General features: G+C 46.8%; 1 protein-coding gene across 1 annotated transcript in view; it reads left to right on the top strand.

Annotated features, from left to right (window-relative positions):
- Nav2 (neuron navigator 2) overlaps nt 1-23,613 on the top strand; it is a 271,097-nt gene that overhangs the window by 187,625 nt on the left and 59,859 nt on the right. The window contains exons 13-17 of the mRNA XM_026405279.2: nt 9,677-9,815; nt 16,863-17,154; nt 17,887-18,589; nt 21,354-21,821; nt 22,512-22,577. Coding sequence (XP_026261064.2) covers nt 9,677-9,815; nt 16,863-17,154; nt 17,887-18,589; nt 21,354-21,821; nt 22,512-22,577 — 1,668 coding nt within the window. The remainder of the gene's footprint in view (nt 1-9,676; nt 9,816-16,862; nt 17,155-17,886; nt 18,590-21,353; nt 21,822-22,511; nt 22,578-23,613) is intronic.

The raw sequence follows: 23,613 nt of genomic DNA, 5'->3' as shown, positions 1-23,613 counted from the left end.
AAGCCAGGAACCTTCTGATCCCTGCTAAATCCCCTTGGAGCACTCTTTATGGGGTTCATGTTTCCCTCTCTCCACCCCAAATGACTGGCCTTGCACCTGGCACCGTCTGTAGAAGCTGCTTCTCTCCTGGGACACTGTCCATTTATGGCAGCAAGCAGCAAGTTCTCGCATTAGACTCTGTCATGTATTTCATAATGCGGGCCTGCATCCCCCGCCTGGAGTCCTTGCAGGCTCCCTGCCTCCTGGCCTGCAACTGACATGAGCTCTTATCTCTGATATGCCTGGAGAGCTACACACACTGAGCTGCTCTGCTCATGCAAAAGCCTTCTGAGAACTGAGTGTTATAAGCACTGTAGCACACAGGAGGAAAGCTGGGTTCCTGGAAGTGAAGGTGCTCTGACTAGGTAAATGGCATGGCCAGGACTCACGCACAGATTCATTTTACTTTTTTCTGCAGAGCTGTGTTGCCTCCATCTGGAGCCTCCTAAGCTCGGTTGTCCACTACTAGGTGAAACTAAGTTTGCCGGTATTAGTGCCTAAAGTCTGTCTTTGCATTAATTCAAATTCAGGTTCTTGGTCATTTTGCTGTAGTACTGCAAACCATGTAGGGATCTAGAGAGCAGAGCTTGCTTGTGTTTCTTTGTTTTTGTTTCTTTAGGTTTTTGGGGTGGTGGGGGTTGTTGGGGATTGAATCAAGGGCTTCTAACATGCTAAGCAGGTACTCTATTACTAAGCTATGGCTCAGCCCATTTGTGGCTTTGAATTCAAATAACTATTAACTCTGTCATGTATTTCATAATTCTTTGAGACATCTAATACATATGATGGAGGGGTATCCAAGTATGTAAAAATGAATAAACAAAATGGTCCAACAACTTTTGGATCTGCTTTAACATATTCTACTTGTACAACCCTCCCTTGGGCCTATTTTCGCCAAGCCTCAATTTCCTCATCTCTGAAAATGGGTATGGTGTTCGTATCTATCTCATGTTAGCTGGGAGAAAATATATTAAGTAACAACTGGTCCAGACACAAAGGGAGGCATTAATAAGGTTAGTTATTGTGTTTATCATAGAGTTATAAGGATGAGATGAAATAATGCATGTAGTGAAATTATCACTATTAGCTTGTAGTGAATTAAGGTCTGGCACAACTTTAAACTTCAAGTCGACTGTTATTATCATTAATAAAGTTAGTGTATGTGAGGTAGGACTCTGTAGGGGCCTTCTGGCGGCCTTTGAAGGTGATTTCCTTAATAGGCCCTGGCAGTGGTTAGAGGAGAGGATGCCCCAGCACATGTCCTGGGGGGGAAATAGTTAACATACCTGTTTGGTGGGAAATGTTGGTAGTCAAACCCTTTCACTTCCCCATCCTAAGCCTACGGTGGAGCTTGCTCACTCATCCACACCAAAGGATCTCATTCCAATCAGGCCCTGGGGTTTCAGGGGAACAATTGCCTTGAACAATAGCCAGAAAACAAGTTCTACCAGTCTGGGATTTTTGCAACTGAATGCAACAGATGTCTGGTGGTGGGCACAGGGCCCATACACAGCTCTGCTGTGATTCTGGAGCAGACCTGGAAAACTGAGCAGGTAAGGCCTGGCAGTGGGTAGGACTTTATTCACCCAAGGGAAACAGATAAGAGGGCAGGGGCTGGGGCTGGTAGGCGGCCCAGACTGTTTCTGAGAGCACTGAGGGCCTCCAGAAAGCCCTCAGACAGAGTCTCTGGAGTTCGGAGAGGATCTTTGCTTTATGAAGACTACTTTTCAGAACCATGGTTATACTCTGCTAACAGGCTGAAGTTTTTTTTTTTATTAGCAGAGAAGAACTAATATCTATCTGCAATCTGATTTCTTTTTACAGCCTCATTTAGCATGGCTTTCCCTTGAATAAACAACATGATCTCTCAGGGAGTCCATTTGAAAAGCATAATGACCCTCCCTCCCTCTGGATCCTTCAATAACTCCTCTACTCCCAGTCTTTTGCCAAGATCCAGGGTGTGTAAATCCTAGTGGAAAAATCTATTTAATCATCCCTCTAACCTTGTGGTTCTATTTTGCTTCATGAGAGGAAGTTGTAAATATAATATCACATGAATTCAGGACCATTACAGATTCCTCCTACTTTTAGCTATCCTCTGGAACAGCTCAATATTTAAAACGTGTCCCAGTTAGAAATGGGTTCTCAGGAGTCCTGGTGAAGTCACTTCTGCCTCCTGGGTTCTACCAATGCTTGTTCCCCACAACACGGAGGCAAAGCAGGACATGTGCAAAGCTGAAATAATTTATGACTCTTTCACCTGCGTTTTTCATAGCAGATAGCTTGTATTGGGGCTGTTGAAATTGTACTTTAAGCCCTGAGTGGCATTTGAATTCCTGACACAGTGATGTAAGCAGCTCTTGGAAGACTTTGAAACTGGATCTCCTAGTTTAACAGCCTCTTCCATTTTTGAATGGATTTTCCGGTAACTTTTGTAGACTCCTTTCTCTTTATGTCTATATGTCTCCAAGAGGTAGTAGAAAAACAGTCTGAGGCTTTGAGGGCCTCAATCTGGTTAAAACACTACATTTTGGCTCAAAATGGGATGTCTTCTTGATATGCTTGTTTGTCATCTGCAGAGGAAGACCTTTTGCCATTAGGCTGGTTAGCAATGGAGATTTTGGAACTAATCTGTATGGATCCTGTCTTTGTGCCACTATGGGTTTTGCCTTTCCAATGAGCTAGAAGGCTGTGTAGAGTCATTACACCCCAGTTTGAAATCCAGGCCCTTGCACATGCTAGGCAAATGCTCCACCACTGAGCCCCAGCCCCAGCCCTGAATTCCATCCTTCTGATAAGCTCTGGGTCCTGAGCATCCATTTCCTCTAGCAGAAAATGGGAGTGGAATAATGTGCCAGGTGTAGCTGAGGACACTGTGAGTGGTGACTATAAACACTTGGCAAGATCACGCGCTGTTTCTTTGTGTTTGAATAGCATCCTCTGATACAGACCCACTCTTGTGAGTTGGTTGTAGTGATTCCGTTCCAGAGTTTGCAGATTCATCTTTTTTTTTTCTTTTAGAGAGAGAGAGAGAGAGAGAAAGAGAATTTTTTAATATTTATTTTTTAGTTTTCGGCGGATACAACATCTTTGTTTGTATGTGGTGCTGAGGATCGAATCCGGGCCGCATGCACACCAGGCGAGTGCGCTACCGCTTGAGCCACATCCCCAGCCCTGCAAATTCATCTTGCAGGGCCATGCAGGTAGCATGTGTGACTAAGAAGGCTCACATGGGAACTGTGTCAAAGGGGAGAGCATATCTGTCCCAAAGAGCAGTTACTACTCAGATGTATAAGATACTGGCACCTATTTTATATATTTAAAAGATTCTGCGTGGGCTTTAAAAATAGTAATCTGAGGAGTGAAATCAGCAGTGACGAACTCTTGAGATTAGGAAATGCAGTTACCTGTTTGGCAGTTTTTTTCTGTGTGGGAGGAGATGATTCTTAGGACCTTCACTGTGCCTGTTTTTCTTCCTTCTAGCTCAGGCAGCCAGGAACCTTTGGAATGGCTTAATCCAGCTCCTTTCTTACACAGATGCGGAGCCTGGGGCCTGGAGGAAACAGGACTTGTCTGAACTTTCCCAGTACTATGCTCTGGGGAAGGCTGGGGTGGGTGAGGGCTGGCTGTCCAGGCTGCTTGCCTTTGCCATGTCCCTGCTTGGAGCTGAGAGCAGTCTAGTAAAGAGCATCTGTGTGCTTGGACTTTGGAACCTGCCAGACTCTTTGCTTGTGCTGGGACTCATTGGTGGATGTAGAAATGCTCTCTGGAACCAGTGCTATTTGGTGACCTTTGCTCATCTCCCTATTTTGCCTTTCATCTGAGCTGTGTTCCTGCCTGTCCCAATCTATTGGGTTTGCAGCCACAGTTGAGGACGACTGAGTCATAGCCTGGTCTCCATTGCCTCCCACAGTGCTTGGCACCTAGAGGGCGCTGGCCGGCTGGATAAGATGAGTAAGTGAATTCAGGGGCCCTGGCATTGTCTGTAAATATGTAGAGTTTACGAGTCTTGAAGAAAAATAAGTGATGGTATTATTTCCACTCATCCATTGGCTAAGAATAGGTGAAGATCATTTTTAAGGCTGATCACTTATAACTCCAGTTAGGCCCTTACCTTACTTGAACAGTGTAGGATTTTTTTCATTGATAAAGAGGCACATGGGTCTACATGGCTAGGAAATGATTTTATGTTGATTATTCTGATAAATCAATGGAAGCATCTTCTCATTTCTTTAGATGTCTCAGCCAAGTAATTTATCAGATATGCTGACTTGAAATTGCTTTAAAAACGGGGGGGTGGGGTGGTGGTGGCTGGAGAAACTGGCCAAGCCATGTGTCACATTTAAGTTTCCAGGCAGTGGTCCTGGGGTGGTTCTGTTTATTTCCCAATGCTGTCTCCACTAACATTTTCCAAGCAATTTGGCACATCTGTGAAAGCCTTACAATGTAGAGTGAAGGTGAACCATCATAGGAAAAACTGGCACGGGGAGAGGTGGTGCTGTCTGGGCTTCCTTTATTTTTCTGGTCATTCATATAAAAATCATTCATTCAAAAATGAAATCTGCTTTTATAAAATTCATTAATATAGAAGAGCACCTTTGTACCCTCAATAACTTCTTAGAGTTAATTCTCCAAGGTTTAGGTTTAATATTCAACTTACTGAAGTCTTCATTTTTAAACCTGAATTTTCTTACAAATCTCTTGTGTAAATCAAGGATTTTTGTATCAATTAAGTTTGTTTCTACTTGTTATTGATTAGCACTCTAGTAATTCCGGCTCAACAGATTGAATTGCCCTAAACAATTAGGACTATTTGCAAATTGGATAATTAGATTGTCCTGAACGTTTTAGACTGCATTCATAAATTTATCATTCCTGCTTCTCAGGAGGTCTTCAGATGTCTGGCAGGGCGGACAGTGACTGAGCAAGCAGTCTTTTTAAGCATGAATTCTTGCAAATCGAATATAAGTTGACTCACAAATGTCAAATTATTATCTTAAATATCTTGATTCTTTTTGTAATCTTAATAGTTTTTTAATCTTTCATCTTAAAAATCTCAAGTCAAAAATCGATACTTACAAAAATGATATCGTAACTATTTGATAATATCCTCTAATATGCCATGTATTCTTTTCCCCATTTTTTTTAGTTGCATATGGATACAATACCTTTATTTATTTATTTATTTATTTATTTTCATTTGGTGCTGAGGATCAAACCCAGTGCCTCCTATGTGCAAGTGCTCCACCACTGAGCCACAGCCCCAGCTCCCCACCATATTCTTTTAAGAGAGAGAAATGCTCAGAGATCAACCCAGTGATCACAGTTGTTATCTAAAACTTAAATATTCATATTTTAATTTATTTTGCCATTGCAAAACTCTTCCCAAGGTTTCAGATTATATGTTTCCACTAAGGAAACATTCAGATTCCAGAATGACTGTTCCAGAGTCCTGGTAGAATCCCCTGATTCTTTCTGCTGGGTCATTGGGGTTCCCCCCGGGCCTCTTCCCTGGAATTTCAATTCATCACAAAGTAAACACACAGCCTCTGGGTTTCTTACCTCTTTCAACATCTATTACCTATCAACCAATTTGGACCTATGGACTCTTGTGTGTCACCCCTGGTTATATCTGATGCCCTTTACTGCCTGATTGTTTCAGTGATGTCCTTCCTACTTGAATGATTTCTGCATGGTTTCCACATTTTTCCTCTCAGCTATATATCTCGAGTTATTTCACAAACAAATATCAATTACCCATTAGGAAGCCTGCGTATACCAAATGACAAACCTCAGCCAGCTAGTTTTGAGTAAAAGAAGAGAATTTATTACTTCCAACATTTGGGCCTTCTAGGAATGCTTCAGGTGTGGCTGGAGTTGAAGCCATGTCAAAGGGATACTTTTATCCCTCTCAACTCTGCGTCCCTCCCCTTTGTGCCAACTTCTTCTTAAGCAGGTAAAAATGAAGCAGCCACTGGCAGCTCAGGGTTTCATGTATATTTTTGCATTTTTCGTTCTCCTTAGCATCTCTCCTGTGGTCCTGTGAATTTGGGAAGCACTACCTTAAGCAGAGCTGCAGAGCTCATTATTGGACTTCATAGCTGCCAAGATGTCACGTACCCTCTGAATGTCAAAGAGAGTATGGAAGAGGCAGCAGCACACTGCCCTCCATCCCTGCTCTAGCAACTCCTAAGACTAATTTTCCTTAGAACTTTCAGGACTCATTGACCTAATCTGGGTGGCTCCTGACCATGTGTACTTTGGATTTGGGGGGAAGCTCCAGAGGTAAAGGAGCCATTGCTGGTTTTCCATGTGTGGGGACAAGGCTTGGGTTCTAACACACTGACAGCTCTGGGGAATGTCAGGCCACCGTTGCTGGTCATGGGCTTCTCCAGGCCCCTCGTCCTTATCTTGAGTTTCCCCCTCCCTCTGGTCCCATTATTCCATCACTGCCTTTCCCTCTGCGGGCCCAGCCCGGTCACAGGGATACCCTGTAACTCAGGGTTCACCTTCCAATGTTCCAGGCACTGATGTGGGAAGGATGTGTGTGCGTCAAGTGCCACATGCCCCTCTGGAATAGTATATCAGTGTTGAAAGGCCACAGTGGGGGGAGGAACGGGTACAATTTCAAAGCACAAAATCTGGGACTGGGATTCATGGGCATCTGTTACTGACTTCCCTTCCTCCTCCCCCCACCAGCCACGCTCCTCTGCTATCAGTCCCCCTTTCTTCTTTATCAGACTATAAGACATTTTAGATACACTTAAATTCCTAACCCAAAAGAGCAGAAGTAATAAAAGACTCATGGGATTTTCTTTTAATCGTGAGAGGAAATTCGAGTCCATTTCCATATGTGACGCTTTTCCCAGCAGAGCCTCATGTGGTCACCAGGCTAGGTGAAACTGAGGCACAGAAGTTGTGACCTGTCAAAGAATTATGTGGGAAGGCAGCTGGGCTCCGAACCCACAGCCGGGGGCGAGTTGGCAACAGAAACTTGCCCTGAGCCTGGGCCACACATGAGCTCAGGAGATGTTCAATCAGCACTTGAGTGCCTCTGGAGGCAGAGAGGACGCTTCCCCCAAGTGAGCTTGACATTGCTGCAGCGCCTTCCTGACCCTTCTCACAGCCTCAGTTTCCTCATCCTTTACAAGGGTGGTAGGCGCCTGTGCTCCACCGGTGACTGCTGTCGTAGTGAAAGGCCGAAGGATACAGACTAGAAGGAACATGTGTTCTGAAACCGGGCAGTTTTGCCCTTTCGGGCATTCCAACCTGGACTGCGTGCCAGTGATCAGCACGCTTGGTCCTTCAGCCTTGAGTTCTTCATTTGTGAAATGGGCAGCATAACACCTACCTCGCAGGCGTGATGGAAGAATTGGAGAAACATAAGAAAGTGTGTGAACCTCCTGGCGGGATGCCTGACGCAGAGTAAGGGCTTCCTAGTTATCCCAGGGCTCCTGAGCATCGTGCATATTGGGAAGGTAGAATAAACCTTCCTTTAACAGCCCTCAGAGCACAGGGAAGCTACTGAAAACAGCAGGGACCCTTTAGGAACTCAGAAGGCCCCAGGGGGAGAATCTGAACCAGCATGGAAAGCCAGGCAAAAGAAGAGAATTACCTGATGGAAGTTTGCGGGACCCTGGGGCCCTTGCAGATTCGCCTTCACAAGTAACTCTGCTCCCCTCGAGCCCTCCCCCTCCCCGCCTCATCCTGCCACTTGGGAATCATCTTCATGTCTTTCTTTTGCGTCTCTGTGGAATCCTCCAGATTGGCTCTTAGAAGCCAAATGACAATGTCCAAGAGAAAGGTGGTGAAAGCAGTTTTCACCAAGCTGGGCAGAGCTCAGGATGTGGAAGTAGGCGTCTTAGAAGCTGGTAGGATGGACTAAGTTTCACGCCTGTGTTTGTACACAGGGCCCCTGGCTTTCAAAAACCTCAGCTGCCCAGCATTTCCCTGGCTTCATGCAGCCCCTTTGCCTGGCCTTCAGCAAGACTCGCTGTGAAGGCCAAGAGGTAGAATAACGTGGTTAAGTCATTGCTTTGCCATCAGACCTGCCATTCCTGGCAAGTGGCCTTGGACCAGTGTTCCTGGCCTCCCAAGTATCAACTTCCTCCTGGGGAAGGGCGCCAAGTCATGATGCTATGTACCGAGGATTGACATAGTGGAAAGTGTCTGGCGTCACAGTAAGGAGACTGGCTCAGGAGTCTGAATGGCTGGATCCCCGGGGCTCCTGCTGGCTAGCTGTCTGACCTTGTGCAGGGTGTCTTGCTTTTCTAAGTCGGTTTCTCCACCGGTACAATAGAAAAACAATAATACCTATCTCTTGCTACTGGATCAACTAAAGCAGGGTCATATTGATGTCAGAAGCTCACTCCTATGAGTTTCAGTCAGCAACTATTTATTGGGCACCTGCTGTATACCTGCCACTTCTCAAATAAGAAAATACAACTGAGTGGGATGGTGGGCTTGATGAGTAACAGTGTGTGTCTCTGAGGAAGTAGCACTTCAGCTGGGATCTAAAAGAAAGGTAGAAAGGGACCAGTGTCCAGGAAATGGGACAACCAATGCAAAGCCCTGAAGAAAAGAACAGCCTTGACTTAGAAGGGACAAACTCCTGTGATCAGAGCCCTCGAGTGCACACTAGAGAGGGGACGGAGAGACATAAAGACTAGAGAAGGCCAAGGCAGGGGCCCTTGAGGCCACTGTAGGAGTTTGGACATTAGGTACCTGAGAGGCAATTCTGGGATCTGATTGACTCTCCAGAAGGCCACTCTGGTTGCCAGACAGAGAATGGATTGTGAGGAAGCAGAAGTAGAACACAGGCCCAACAGCCTGTTTTCAGTAACCTAAGCAGAGCTGACAGCACCCTTGACTGCAAGGCAACAGGGTACAGAGAGCTGCATGCATTTGGATGTATTTTACAAAGAGAGGTGACAGGATCTGATGCTAGGTTAAATGTGCTGATGGTATTGGGAGATGGGGAGACAATAAGAAGGGGGGAAAAAAAGAGTCAAGAATCATCCCTAGATTAGACTTGAGCAGCTGGGGGATGAATTGAGGGTTGAGAAATGAAAAATTCTACTTTAGACATATTCTGGGACACTGTTAGAATCACAGCTTATAATAGAATGGACAGGTCTCGGTTGAGAATTGCCACTTTCCTTCCTTGGCATTTTGTTCCAGGAGTAGAGTCCAGAAAATTCACATGGCAGCGTCTCTGCCCGCTCTAACCTCTGGGGAGAGGGGCGCATGATGGGTCTTTGCCTGCACATTTGCAGCTTTAGTCCCTAAATGCGCTGCTTCTACTCTGCCACTAGGCCTGGGGGAGAGCAGTTGACTCGTTTGAACTTCCGGAGGTGAAGGGGAGGGTGGGGGCGTGGGCAGCATCCTTGGTCTCCTCTCCTCATGGAAGCACCCACACTTTGGGGCAGGTATGTATCAGCCAGCTCACCCAGGTGTCAATTCAAAAGCGAAGGATGGAAGGTACCTTTGGAGATGAGTCACATCCGAGGCAAAAGAGCTTAGTCTGAGACATTGTGACATAGGCTGGGCCTCTTCCCGGAAGGTGAACATTAGTCTGCGCCAGCCTGGGTGGGAGCAGTGTGAGGCTTTGGTGCTCAGGTTGTCTTTATCTTGGCAGCTGGGATGACAGCAGCTCCGTCAGCAGCGGCATCAGCGACACCATAGACAACCTCAGCACCGATGATATCAACACCAGCTCCTCCATCAGCTCCTATGCCAACACACCAGCCTCCTCTCGGAAAAACCTGGATGTACAGGTAAGGAGTATGGTGGCCTCCACCTGTAAGGAAAGGGCGAGGCAATGGGGCCATGGAAACTGGGTCGGAGGCCTCACCACCCCCTGTGGCCTTGGGAGATCACATTTACTCCCTTGACATTCTATTTATAAAAACAAACAAAATGATGTTGGGCTCTGTTGGCAGATCTTAGCCTGTCCCCTCTTTGCCACAAGGAGCGACTGCTGTCCACAGGTGTCCCATTGCTCAGGAGTGATGTGGGCAGAAACACATACTGAGGACCCTGGGCCTCAGTTTTTTCTGGGCTGAGGTTGGGAACACTCCATCTGTGGTTCATGTCCCCTGCTCATGTCCTTCATTTGGCCTACAGTATTGTTATTCTTTTAGACAAGACTCCACATCAGGTTATTTTAAACTGCAGTTGTTAAACATGAAAGTACGTCTCAGGTTCCTCTTAAAGAACTAGAAGCTAGCTGGGCGCGATGGCACCCACTTGTAATCCCAGCAGCTCATGAAGCTAAGTCAGGGGGATCGTGAGTTCAAAGCCAGTCTTAGAAAAAGTGAAGCACTAAATAACTTGGTGAGACCTGCCTCTAAATAAAATATAAAATAGGGCTGAGGATGTGGCTCAGTGGTTGAGCACCCCTGAGTTCAATCCCCGGTACCAAAAAAAAAAAAAAAAAAGAAGGTATTGTTCCTTGTGGCAACAATTAATAGGTGTCCAAGTGTCTGTCCCCACTCTTTTAACTAATGCTACAGCTGCCACCAACCAGCTGCACAAATTTAACATGTCCTCCTGCCCCTGAGGCAACCCCTACTTGAAACGCCCAGATGTTTTTCAAATGGAGTGCCAATTCACATGGCACTACATGGGCCCGGTGGCATCCTTGGCATCCTTGTCGTGGCTGGTTCCAGTGAACCCATTTACTAGTTGGGAAAATTAAGTGCTGACTTCCCGGCTTGTCCCCAAGTTGGGGCTGACCAGTATGAGGACTGTTCGGCCATGGGTCATAGGTGAAGCTCTTTGACGATTGGGTCCTCTTCAGTAGAGGGAACTTCTGTGTTGGGTGAACCCTGGGGAAGTCTGATTGGGACAGACTCCCTGAGGGACCCCATCCCTCATCCTCCACTCCCCTCCTTCCCCATCTTCCTTTCTCCGCTACTTTTTACTCTGTTCAGATAGAGGCTGCATCTTTTTGCTTTCAAAGGTATCTCCTCTTTGTGGGTAGGTGTAGTGAAAGAACATGTCAGTGCGGGGGGTGATTCTGGCCTCCAGAGACAGATGCTAACTGCATAATGAAATGTACTAGGTGCTGCTTTTAGAATTGCCTGTTACTCTTGTGTTGTCACTTTAGCAACTTCTAGGAGGGAGCAATGGTAGGCTATGGTGGTAGTATTTTTTAAAATTACTACCCAGAGGATGAAATGGGGGCATCGGGTTTTGATGGAGTTGTTCTGTATCCTGATCTGAGTGGTAGTTATATAAGTATGTTGTATGTGAATTTTATAAAGCTTATTCAGGCGATCTACTTAAGATTGTGTGCTTCACCAAAAATCCATTTAAATAGAAATCTCAGGAACTCTTGGTACATTTTGCATGTCTACCACTTCAAGACCTATTTTTCCTTTATTTATTTATTTATTTATTTATTTATTTATTTATTTAGCTACACATGACGATTACAATGATCTTGGCAATTCATACATTTCTGGTTTTATTTTAATGTTTTAAATTCAGGCAGATTAATCGGAAAGAACTACCCAATGAATAGTAAACCTCTTACATCTCTTAAAACAACTCCTGCTCTGAATCAAAGGACAGGTTTCTGTATGCTTACTATTCACTGGGCAGTTTTTTCCAATAAATCTATCTGAATTTAAAATATCAGAATAAAAACAGACAAAGTTGGTCTTAGGGTGACAGAAATGCAGACTGCACCAGTCGTCCTGAGATTTCTATTGCCATGGTGTCTTTAAATGGATTTTTAGTGACATTCCCTTTGTTCCTGTCCAGGGAGCATCTCAAAATATTTGAATCAGCATAATATGCAGCCTCCCACCCTCCTCCCTCACACCACTCTGAGGAATGCTAAGGGCCATTACTCCTCTCTGAGCAGCATCAAGCTGCAGGAAGATGTGTGTGTACCCTTCCCACAGCTGCTCCTGGGCCGTGTGTGCCTCATTTGGGTTCCAGTCACATGCTGGTGTACCCCAGGTGTGTGGGCAGCACCTAAGCCCCAAATAAGTCCTGGGGTGGCTCCACTGTGTCCACTGGGAAAACAAGTAGAGGACAGGCTGCCTGCCTGGCTTTCACATCTGAGGAACAGGGATGCTATTGTCTGGAAGACATGAGGAGCAGCCTCAGGTAGTGATGGGCAGAGGGGGAGGAGAATGAGAGTGATCCCTGGGAATGGAGGTTCTCTTTGTCTTTGAGGGACTCTGTTCCCTCAGGGACATTGAGGAGCACTGAGGGTGCCCCCATGGGGTACTTGTGGCCATCTGTCTCACCCCAGACCTCTCATGGGTGGTCTGTGCAAAGAATCCCCTGCTTGAGGCCTGAAAGTCTGGACAGGTGTCCTCAGGAGAGCTGGTGGGTCCAGGGGCGGCCAAGCCATGGTGTCCGGGAGGAGGTGGACCTTGATGTCAGATGATCTTGGGTTGAGGTCTTCACTCTGCCATCCTTGGATAAGCTAATCAACCCCCTCAGCCTCTGCCTCCTCGTTCATAAAATAACAGTAATTAGACCTGTCTCGGGGTGTGTGTGAGAGCCATACAGACAGACTTTATCTGAACATGTTCCTGTCAGTGCCTGAGACTTGGGAATTGCTCAGAAGTCACTTCCTCTCTCTCCCCCTCACTCCTTCCTCCCTCCTTTCCTCTGGATTCTATGTCCCTCTCCCATCCTTTTCATTCATTTTACTAATATCTAGAAGTTGATGCTCTTAATGTCTTTTGTTTGCACTTTCAGAGCAGTTCATCCTGTATTTTTCAGGGCTGTATTTTGGTGACAATGTTTTGATGGCAGAAAGCTTTAACACACACACACTCATCTCTCCCCTATGTGTTTATCTACATATCTGTGTCCTTGACCTTTCAGGGTCTTGGCTTAGTTTTGTGGAAGGCACCACTCCTAGTGCCAAAAGCACACGTCACTATTCCCTCTCATTTTCAATGTCTGTGAAATTTGTAATAAAATATTCAGGCACGGGAGGGGGGAGATATTTCAATATCAGTTTATTTTTTACTACTCTGGGGGAAATAAAATTTTTGAATTGTGTGCCCTTGAATGACCCTCGAGGTCTTTGCCTATCCCCTGGATAGGGGATGGTAGATTTAGCTGGAGATGAAGCGGGGCTGCTGCTTCTGCCCACCTGCTGGGAACTATTGCTAATAACTGTGGGCAAACTACTTTTCTTCTTCAAACCTGTATTTTCATGGTCTATAAAACAACCTCAGGGAATTAGATGTATGTGGAGAGACATAGTACCTGGCAAGACAAACAGCAGTTGATGATGCTAAGGCCAGTAATTATTTCTGTTATTACTGGGGCTCAAATTTAAGCCAGTTTGTGTTCTAGATGTGTAGGAGATTCAGGCATGAGGCGGGAGTGTCCCTGACATCTGAATGCTTGTGGCCCAGTAGGAGCAAAATAAGTGTACCGTCTACCTTCACACAAGACAAGAATGGGGTAAATACTGAAGGTGGATGACAGCGTGCTGAGGATTTGCAGAGGTGGGAGCATTGGTGATGGAAAGAGCCCCCATTGCGGAGGTCCTCCCCCACATCTGGCCCATTGAGTTCACCATCAGCTCTGTAAAAGATCTGTTAATTCTCAACTCTGTTTTATACCCAGTCTAACAGTCTCAGAATTGGGAAGTGACTTCCTCCAGGGTCACATACAGCAAGCGAGAGGCAGCACCCAGTACTAGAACTCAAGTCCGTCAAACTCCAAAGCCTTTCTCCACACCACGCAGGGCTTCCAACCCCTCAGGCCTCCCCTCTGGCTCTCAGGAGCCTGGCCTCCCCTCTCAGGTCCCTTCTGGCTTGTTTGTCACCTGTCCACTTGGTTGTTAAATGATTAACGAGATTTCTACCTAGAGGCAAGGAAAAATCTTTGAAAGAAGGTCCTCTCACCGTGGCGACAACCTGCAGAGGCTTCAAGGGAAACCAGAGGGAAGAACTCTGTACAGCCCCTTGACTGGCCTCCTGGCCCTCCTGTTCAGCTCTGAGCACGGAGAGGCTCTTAACTCCCAGGAGGTGCTGCCAGTGATTTGGCACATAGCTCAGGAAGGACCTGCTAGAGGAGATGTGAACTCAACGTTATTAGAATGTCCCTGGGTAGTTAGAGTCGCACTGGGAAGGCCGCTGACCTGGACCAAGTTGCAGGGAGGTGATGGTCCGAGGGTTGTTTTTCCCAGAGGGAGAGAGTCTGGCCATGGCCCTGGTCCAGGGGCATGTGTACACTCTCTGTTGTTGGTGGGATCAGAGTTGGAGGCATCCTGCCCAGAGGCTAGGCTAGAGCTTCTCTAGGACTGGGGTTGGGGCGAACCAGCCAGACAGCCTGTAGTATATGGAGGAGATCTAATAGGTGTAGATTTAGGTACTAATGAGTATGCAGAAATTCTCATATTCTTAAACTTTTAATTAAGAAAGGCTGTGTGGTATAGGGGTTAAAATGTGGGAATGGCAGTTACACACCCTGGAATCCCTTCATTGCATATTTCCTCACTGCGTGATCGTGGGCAATTTCCTTTTCCACTCTGTGCCTCAGTTTTTTCATGTAAAATTGACAATATTAACTATTGCTTGTGGGTTTTTGATGAGAATTATATTAAGTGATGCATATAACACACTTTAGCTTAGGGCCTCTCACTTAGTAAGTACACACTTGGTTTATTGTTGCTGCTGCTATTTTTAGAACCATTACAATTTGATGGGAGAGATAGGTCTAAGAATTAAGGGAATAAATAATACAGTAACCCAGGATGTGGAATATGCTAAATTTTCAGTACATCATTCGAGCATATTAGAATATATAAGAATGTGCTTAAATGTAACCTCCATAAAGGTTAAGGATTTGAATTAGTTCACAGTAGTATTCCCAGTGCAAATAAGCTTGCCCAACACATAGAGGTTTCCAAAAAATATTTGTGGAATGAATGTTTTCAAAACCAAGCTTTTTCCTGCCTTGGGGCCTTTGCACATGCAGTTCCTTCTGCCGGGTATTCGCTTCCTGAAGCTCTTTCTCTCTTCTCATCCTTTAGGGCCCTTTTTCCAAAAGTTATCACCTGACTACAACTCACCCCTCCCATCATCATAACCTAAATCACATCAGTGTCCAGAGTGTCTGTCCCAGACTCCTTGTTCATTTCCTGATAAAGAGTCTTCATAATTCATAATTGCACATTTATTTGTGTTTGTTTTTTTTACTCTCTGCCTCTCACTGATTATAAACTCTGTAAGATGGGAATCAGTCTTATCCCCCGATTCTCACACCTTCCTTGGTGCCTGGTAAGTAGCAGGCCTGAATGTGCCAGAAGTGTTCAGAGGAAGAGAACACTGGGCCGAGGCAGTTGGGTTAATTTTCTACTCGTGTATGAGATGAACACTGGACTACTCAACTCCTTGTCTCCTTCTCTGATGGCAGAGTCAGATGAAGTAATTTTGTTGAAGTTTGTGCATATGTTCACTCATTTACTCTCCAGGCCTCGACTGGGCCCTTGCTTGTCCACTGAGGGGTGGGCTCTCCCCTCTGTGTTCCAGGCCACAGCTAGGGTGGGCCTTCACAGTCAGGGAGAGTGTCGTTATCTCTGGTGCTCCTACCTGGCTGGAGTTCAGTTTGTGATGGAGGAGGGACCAAGCACAGGAAGGCACCCATAAGGTGGAATGCACAAGGGGAGAAGGGGCTGGGAGAGAGGTGGATAAACTTAGGTTGCCTGTCTGTCTTCAGTGTCCCATTCAGCCACGGGATTCTGCAGAGGAGGGGTTTAACCACTGTTTCAGGACACTGGTCAGGCCAGGTTCCTGCAAGTGTCCGTCTCCATTGCCTATCTTGCTGATGCTAGCCACTCTGGGTCCTCAAGTGCCTGGATGCATTGCTGACTTGCCTTCCATTCACACTGCTGCTTCTCCCTCCTGGCGTTACCCCTCACACTGCTGCTTCTCCCTCCTGGCGTTACCCCCAGGCGGCCTCCAAAGCCTTCTGGTTTGCATTATGTCTTCAGGACAGCAGATCATTAACATCACACTTATGTCCCCTCCTGGGTTCCATGGTCAGCAGGTCAGGGTTCTTCCAAAGAAAGCTGGCTAATTATATCCCTTGTCAGAACAAAACCCTGCAAGGGGAGCCACTCAGTGGCCTATAAATGCAGCCAGAATGGGAGTAGCACCATTGCCATTGAGGATTTGTCTCCTCCCAGCTCCGGCTCCCCTGATCCTGGTGAAACCAGCGGCTGCCTTCACTTGCTAGCTCACCCCTGCATGTGTTGGGCTGTGGGGATGAGCTGGATCCGCAGGTCTCCCTGCCAGTGGAGGCATAGGAAGCAGCAGAAAAAAGGGAGCCGGCAGGGAGGCTGGAGGCTGGCTAGAGACCCGGCTGCGGGGGTTGGAGGCCTGCGCCAAGTGCCAGAGCGAAGCCGGTGGCTGAACTCCTGTCACACCCCTGTCTGCTCTGCCACCCCCCTACTCCAGGCTTCTCCCCCTTTTTCCTCTGGTCCCTTTTACTTTCTTCCTCTCTCTTCTAAGAGATTTCTTTATATTCTCTACTTTCCTTGAACCAAAAGGCTTTCTAACAAGATAATCGGCATACAGAAGTCCAGACTCTTAAAGTAGTTTTATTTATTTATCTTTTACAGTACTGGGGGTTGAACCCAGGGCCTTTCACATGCAGGGTGAGGGCTCTACCTCTGAGCTACATTCTCAGCTCTAAAAATCTGAACTTTTCTAAAGTAATGACCTCATATTTATTCTCTGCCCAAGTCCAGGGTATCAGACCTTTTGGGTGTGGAGCGAGGGCCACCTTGGCCCGGGACTTGGAGGAGAACTAATGCAGGAAGTCTCTGTTCACAGACTGATGCTGAAAAACACTCACAGGTGGAGAGGAATTCCCTGTGGTCTGGTGATGACATCAAGAAATCAGACGGAGGGTCAGACAGCGGCATAAAGATGGAGCCCGGTTCCAAGTGGAGGCGGAATCCTTCTGACGTGTCGGATGAGTCTGACAAAAGTACGTCAGGCAAGAGGAATCCCGTCATCTCCCAGACAGGCTCATGGCGGCGAGGCATGACAGCTCAAGTGGGCATCACCATGCCAAGGACCAAGCCGTCGGCCCCTGCGGGTGCGCTGAAGACCCCGGGAACTGGTGAGTAAGAGGCCAGCACTGTCCTGGGTCTGCAGCTGCCAGTTTAAAACACAAAACTGTCGTAACTCTAGGGAGGACTTATTATAAATTCCTTCATTGGGTTTAACCGCCCCCTCTCAGAAAGGCTCACATCCTGCCCTTTTACTAAGGGGAGCTGGGTAAGCAGCTGAGCCCTGAAAGCAGCTCAGCTGTGGGGGGTGGGGGGTGTGGGGGGTGTTGGTTGGTTTAACTGTACACCAAATTGGTTTAACTAGATACCAGGCAACCTCGGTGCACCTGGTGCAGGCTGCTCAACTGCATATCCGTGTGCTGAGTGTCACCCGTGAGTTAGGAGATAGGTGACAAACAAGGAATGAGTCCACCTGGAAGTGTTAGGCACAGCCTTGAAATGGACAGAGGGTCAAAGATCAGAAAAAAAGGCTCCTGGGCAAAACAGTGATTACGATCTAGTAATTTTATTTAGTTTTATTTTTCCATGTTTTTTATGGATGCATTATCATTGTTCATAATGTCCTGGGTAAATTTAGACTGCTTCGCAAATAAGTAAAATCCTCAGCACTTCCTAAAAGACTCCCTGACAGTAATACACTAGATGATCTTCATGGAAAACTCTCTCCCTTGGCCTCAGGGTGCTGCTGTCCCTGAGGGGAAAGTGAGCTCCTTCTTCAGAGTAAGGGAAGCTGGAAGTCGGACTCCTGGTTCTCAGACTAACCTTGCTGATTTCTCTCTCAGGAAAAACAGACGATGCCAAGGTGTCTGAGAAGGGGAGGCTCTCACCCAAAGCCTCCCAGGTGAAGCGCTCCCCATCTGACGCAGGCCGCAGCAGCGGTGATGAATCCAAAAAGCCCCTCCCCAGCAGCTCCAGGACGCCTACGGCCAACACCAATAGCTTTGGGTTCAAGAAGCAGAGTGGCTCTGCTGCTGGGCTCACCATGATCACAGCCAGCGGGGCCACAGTCACCAGCAGGTCAGCCACACTAGGCAAAATCCCAAAGTCATCTGCACTTGTCGGTCGGTCAACTGGACGGAAGACGAGCATGGATGGGGCTCAGAATCAGGACGATGGGTATCTGTCTCTCAGCTCCCGGACAAACTTGCAATACCGGAGTTTGCCGAGGCCCAGTAAGTCCAACAGCCGGAATGGGGCTGGGAACAGGTCTAGTACCAGCAGCATAGATTCCAACATGAGCAGCAAGTCCGCAGGCCTGCCGGTGCCGAAGCTCAGGGAGCCTTCCAAAACGGCCCTGGGCAGCTCGCTACCAGGTCTGGTCAACCAGACAGATAAGGAGAAAGGTATCTCCTCGGACAATGAGAGCGTGGCTTCCTGTAACTCGGTGAAAGTGAACCCGGTTGCCCAGCCTGTGCCCAGCTCGGCTCAGGCCACTCTCCAGCCCGGTACTAAGTACCCAGATGTGGCCTCCCCAACTCTCCGCAGGTAAGTGGGAAAATAAGTTGTACCAAGCAGAGCTGCAGTAGGTGAAAGGGCATCCTAGGTTAAGAAGTTCTCGTTTCTTCTTGCCGGGCATGGTGGTGGTGCTGCATGCCTATAATTCCAGCAACTCAGGAGGCTCAGGCAAGAGGATTGCAAGTTGGAGGTCAGACTTAGAAACTTACTAAGACCCTGTCTCAAATTTAAAAAAAATAAAAAGGGCTGGGATGTGACTCAGTGGTTAAGCAACCCTAGGTTCAATCCCTAGTACAAAAAATAAAAATCCTGTTTCTCAGTTAAAGTAACCTCTATTTTTCTTCTACTTCAGTCCTTTTAGATAAAGTTGTTCAGGCAGTTTCTGCCTGCAATTTTGTAGTCCAAGGGTTATTCTTCCCTGTTGGGATGGAAAAAGGCAAACCTCTGGAATCATCATTCTAGGTTCAAATCATGAGACCATCTTAATTAACCAGCGTGTAACCTTTCTTAACAACTCTGCTTCAGCTTCCTTATCTGTAAAATGGGGATGATGATTCTTCTCCTAAGGTTTTTGTAAAGTTAATCTTTGCAACTAGATCTGGCCATAGTAAACTCAACACTCAGTAAAAGTTGATTATCATCCGAGATGAGGTCTTGATACACTCTTAGGACAGGGTCAGTAGCCCAAGGAAAGCAAGTAATTTTTTTCTTTTTTTCTGATCTTGGTAACTCTGTGACTGAGCTTCCTCATTGTGAGAAACATTGATCTTAGCTGGATCTTTTCTGTACATCCCAGTGTTCTTTTTAATTCCACATACATACTTCCAAGTTAGTCTCTGAAATTTTAACTTTCTTTAAAAAAAAAAAAAAAAAAGAAAGAAAGAAAACCTCTTAAAGCAGAACAATTTCTGAGAAGGAGAAATTGATTTCCCATTACCTTAAAAAGGCACCATTTTTCCACATTTCCACACTCGGTGGAATTTCTTAATGTAGAAACAGTATTCACTGTTTTTTAATCGTTTCTTTGACATTTTGCCTGCTTATATTATCTCCTTGCCCATTGGACCATCCTTACATCGAAGCTGAGCATAGTTTAGAGCTCATTCCACCTCCCCAGGAGATTTCTTGTCATAAGAAAGAATGAGTCCCAAGGACGGAAAATGAAGCAGTGAAAAACGAAAAACTAAAGGCACGTACATACTTGGGGGTGAGCGGGAATGTTGAAAAGACTTCAGAAGCAGCATTCCACTTGAAAGGTATAACGAAGCTGTTCACTGTCCTTTGTCTAGACTTGATCATTAGAATTTCAGTAATGATTTTTTTTTTTTTGAGGGGGAACGTCCTGTTGGCCTGCTCTTTGTTGTTTTAACAGTTTGCCTTGTAAATGAAAATTTTCTCTGCTTCTTGCCTCAAGTATCACATGTAATATCTGCTCTTTGGTATTACAGATTCCCTTTAGTAACTACAAAGGCATTTCACTAGACCCTGAGGCTGATGTGACCCAATACGTGAGAATGCATGCAGCTCCTTAGGTCTGCACAGAGCCCCAAAATGAATCTCACTTTCCCTAAGTTGTTCTTGATTCTCATGCTGTGCATTAATATGGAGAGTGAAGGGAGGTAGCTAAGTCTTGAGATGATTCGAAGGACTCACAGACAAAGACTGGACTTGTCTTTGGGATGGGGAACAGTTGCATAAAAGACAGGAAAAGAAGGATCAGATTTTGGTTTTCTAACAGTTACAGAAGAGCTTGGCAATGGAGCAATGAGTACTGAGGTCCCCGTAACTGGAAGTATGTAAACATTCTAAAGCCAAGATTCTACGATACTGTATTTCATTATCTGGTTTTCACCAGGGGGAAAGCATTTCTCTTCTCTCACCAGATACTGTGGTGAGGATTGGTTGAGGATTATTGGTTCTATGTCTGCTTATCTTTATAATGAGTAAAATTTGCAGGATTGGAGATGACATAGGTCATCACTTTGAGTAGCTGGGTGAAACACAGTCTGTCTAATAGTTTCATCACTTTTACTCTGGGTGGAATAAGGCCCTTTCATTACTTGAATGTGACTTTAAGCCATCTCCACAGTTGGCAGAGAGCTCTGTGCTGATGGAAGAAGGGGGCCTATATGCCATTTCCTGTGCTGCATTGTTGATCAGGGAGATGACATGAAGTGGCACTTCTGTGTGTCTGTTCCAGAGGCATGATTTGTACCCAGCATGTCTGGGCTAATGTCTTGTGACCCAGCAAGTTTTCTGTGTATGTCTCCTACCCTAAAATATACATCTTTTGGGCTTTCCTTTGAGGATTAATCTGTGAAGATACTTTTCCCAGGCCCCATCCAGATCTAGACTTATGTTCTTGATTCCTTGCATTGTGCTTAGCGACTGGGATTGAGCTGTCTGCTTTGTGTCACGGGTAGGAAAATGACTTAGATAGCTCTTCCCTCTTAGATGTTTCCTGGGCCAGGACAGTTTTCTAGTTAGTCTATAGAAAGAAAGGGAGGTGCCACCTTGGACCAGTGTGACTAGCCCAGTAGAAGGACGCGCCTTCCTAACCACCCATTGGTTCAGAGAGGACCAGGATCTCAGCTGCATCCTAGAACTTGCAGTTGGCACTTCTGATAGAGGTGTCATGTCCAGGCCTTTGGCCAACTTTTTTCCAATTCAGTAGGACAGATGGTGTCTCCCTCTCCAGGGAGTCTTGCTGCCCGCTATGCCCTACTCTCCTCTTAACAACTCAGCGCCCCTCGGCCTGGGTGTTCATCCCACACAACCCTTTGTCTCTTCACAGACTCTTTGGTGGGAAGCCTACCAAGCAAGTGCCCATCGCCACAGCTGAAAACATGAAAAATTCGGTGGTCATCTCCAATCCTCATGCCACCATGAGCCAGCAAGGTAACTTAGACTCCCCGTCAGGCAGCGGCATCCTGAGCAGTGGTGGCAGCAGCCCTCTCTACAGTAAGAACCTGGACCTCACCCAGTCTCCTCTAGCCTCCAGCCCCAGCTCTGCCCACTCGGGCCCTTCCAACAGCCTGACCTGGGGCACCACTGCCAGCAGCTCCTCAGCAGTTAGCAAGGATGGCCTGGGCTTCCAGTCTGTGAGCAGCCTCCACACCAGCTGCGAGTCCATTGACATCTCCCTCGGCAGTGGAGGGGGACTGAGCCACAATTCCTCCACTGGCCTGATCGCCTCCTCTAAGGATGACTCTCTGACGCCCTTTGTCCGAACCAACAGTGTGAAGACCACACTGTCGGAAAGGTTGGTGCTGTGCCCCTGGCTGTCCCCACCCCCCCCCCCTTCTCAGGAAGAAGCTGTTTCCAGAGCACAGAGATTAGGTTAGGAACCCCAAATGATAATTCACCTTTGCCTGCGAGATTTCGTTCTTTCCAGTTACTGCTCTTTCACAGGGAGGCCAATTTGGGATGGAATTTAGCTTGACTATGCTTTCAGTTACCTCTTTGTCCTGCGGTTATCCTTGGTTATCCTAGAGCTGCTGGATGTCTCTTGGGTGCAGATCTGTGCTACCATTTGAAATGGCATTCAGCCTTTGAAATCCTCCCATTTTACTCTGTTCATTCATCAGCACCTTCTTTCTCCTCCCACTTTTAATTGTGCAAAGGGGGCGGCTGTTCCAGTGCAGCCATGAAACGTGTGGTGGCTGGATGTTCATTGGGCCTCTGGGTAGATTTAGTGTCATAGCAAACACCCTTCCACTGAATTGCCACTGGCCACAGTGATAGGAAATCAAGAAACTGAAAGTGTCCTCAGAGCCCTGGCTTTCACTGCAGTAGTGATGTGTGGCCAGTTTCTGCACTTGGGGAAGAAACCTAGTAAAGAGGTTAGTAAAGAGGAAAGTAAAGAGGAAAATATCACTTGTGTGTAACAACACTTCTCCTTTTCTTCAGTCTAATGTTCCTTCTCTTGTTTTCTACCTGCCTGGATTTCTAGCCCTCTCTCTTCCCCTGCTGCTAGCCCTAAGTTCTGCAGAAGTACTCTGCCCAGGAAACAGGACAGGTAATGATGTTGTAGGCCGGGGCCCCACACAGGCCTCCCGGCTCCTCTGCCTGTCTGTTGTCAAGCCAGATGTTTTGTGCAAGGCTGTTGGCCTGAGGCTTCTGCTTGTGTTTGTGGTTCTGGTGTATTCTGTGACATCCAGACATGCCAGTGAGTGTCTGTTCTGCTGTCTGAAGCTCAGGGAGGTGGAGTTGGGCTGGCCCTTTCATTCCCAGCATGGGAAGGCCACCTCAAAATCTGCCCCTTGACCTGGGATGGCACAGGCTCTCCCTTGCATCTCCCATGGTCTCCTGTGGTCTCCTGTAGCATGTTCCCTGCTCCCCAGATTCCTGTCATTGCCTCCCCACCCCAGCCCAGAAATGGTGTACCACCCACTGTGCAGCTTGGCCCTCTGCTCTTGTCAGCCCCTCCCCATGCAGCTGGCTCTTCTCCCTTTCAAAGTCCTTCCCTGCAGTTTGGCTCCTCCTGTCGTGCAGACTGTTGTGTTCAGTGTGCCCCTTTCCTGTAATGATAATGAGAAGAATATGCAGATTGTAGAAGCTTGTGTTCACCCCCAGCTGTGGGTGGGCCTCAGGGATGGAAATTGACCTTAAACTTGTGGAGGAGCAATGGCTTCGCCAAACATAACAAGCAAATGTTGTTTCATGCTAAGGGAAAAAAAAATTAATGGAAACCCTCTTCACCCCATCAACAGCAAAAACTTTGTTTTTGTCAGACTCACAAAACAAGCCTTTAAACCCTGTTCTTTGGAAATCCAAATGCCTTGACTCCGTCAGCCAGCAAGTTGGAACTTGCCCGACTCCAGCCCAGGGCTCAGCTCCCTGCTACGCCTTTGCTAGGTTAGAAACAGGGAGAAATGGAGAGGGACCTGGAATTCACTTTGTTACAGATGAATTTCAAATATGCAGACTGCTGGCCCCTTGAACCCCTTCAACAAGTCCATTCTCCCTCTTGAAGCCATTGCCAGTGGCATTTAGGAGGCGGGCCAGAGCTAAGGGTGCAGGGAAACTGGTATTTCTCTCTCCAAGGAACCAAG

Source organism: Urocitellus parryii, chromosome 4 (genome assembly GCF_045843805.1).
Source record: "Urocitellus parryii isolate mUroPar1 chromosome 4, mUroPar1.hap1, whole genome shotgun sequence".
NCBI lineage: Eukaryota > Metazoa > Chordata > Mammalia > Rodentia > Sciuridae > Urocitellus > Urocitellus parryii.
Note: the sequence above shows the minus strand (reverse complement) of the source record. Positions and strands in the feature narration are given on the sequence as shown.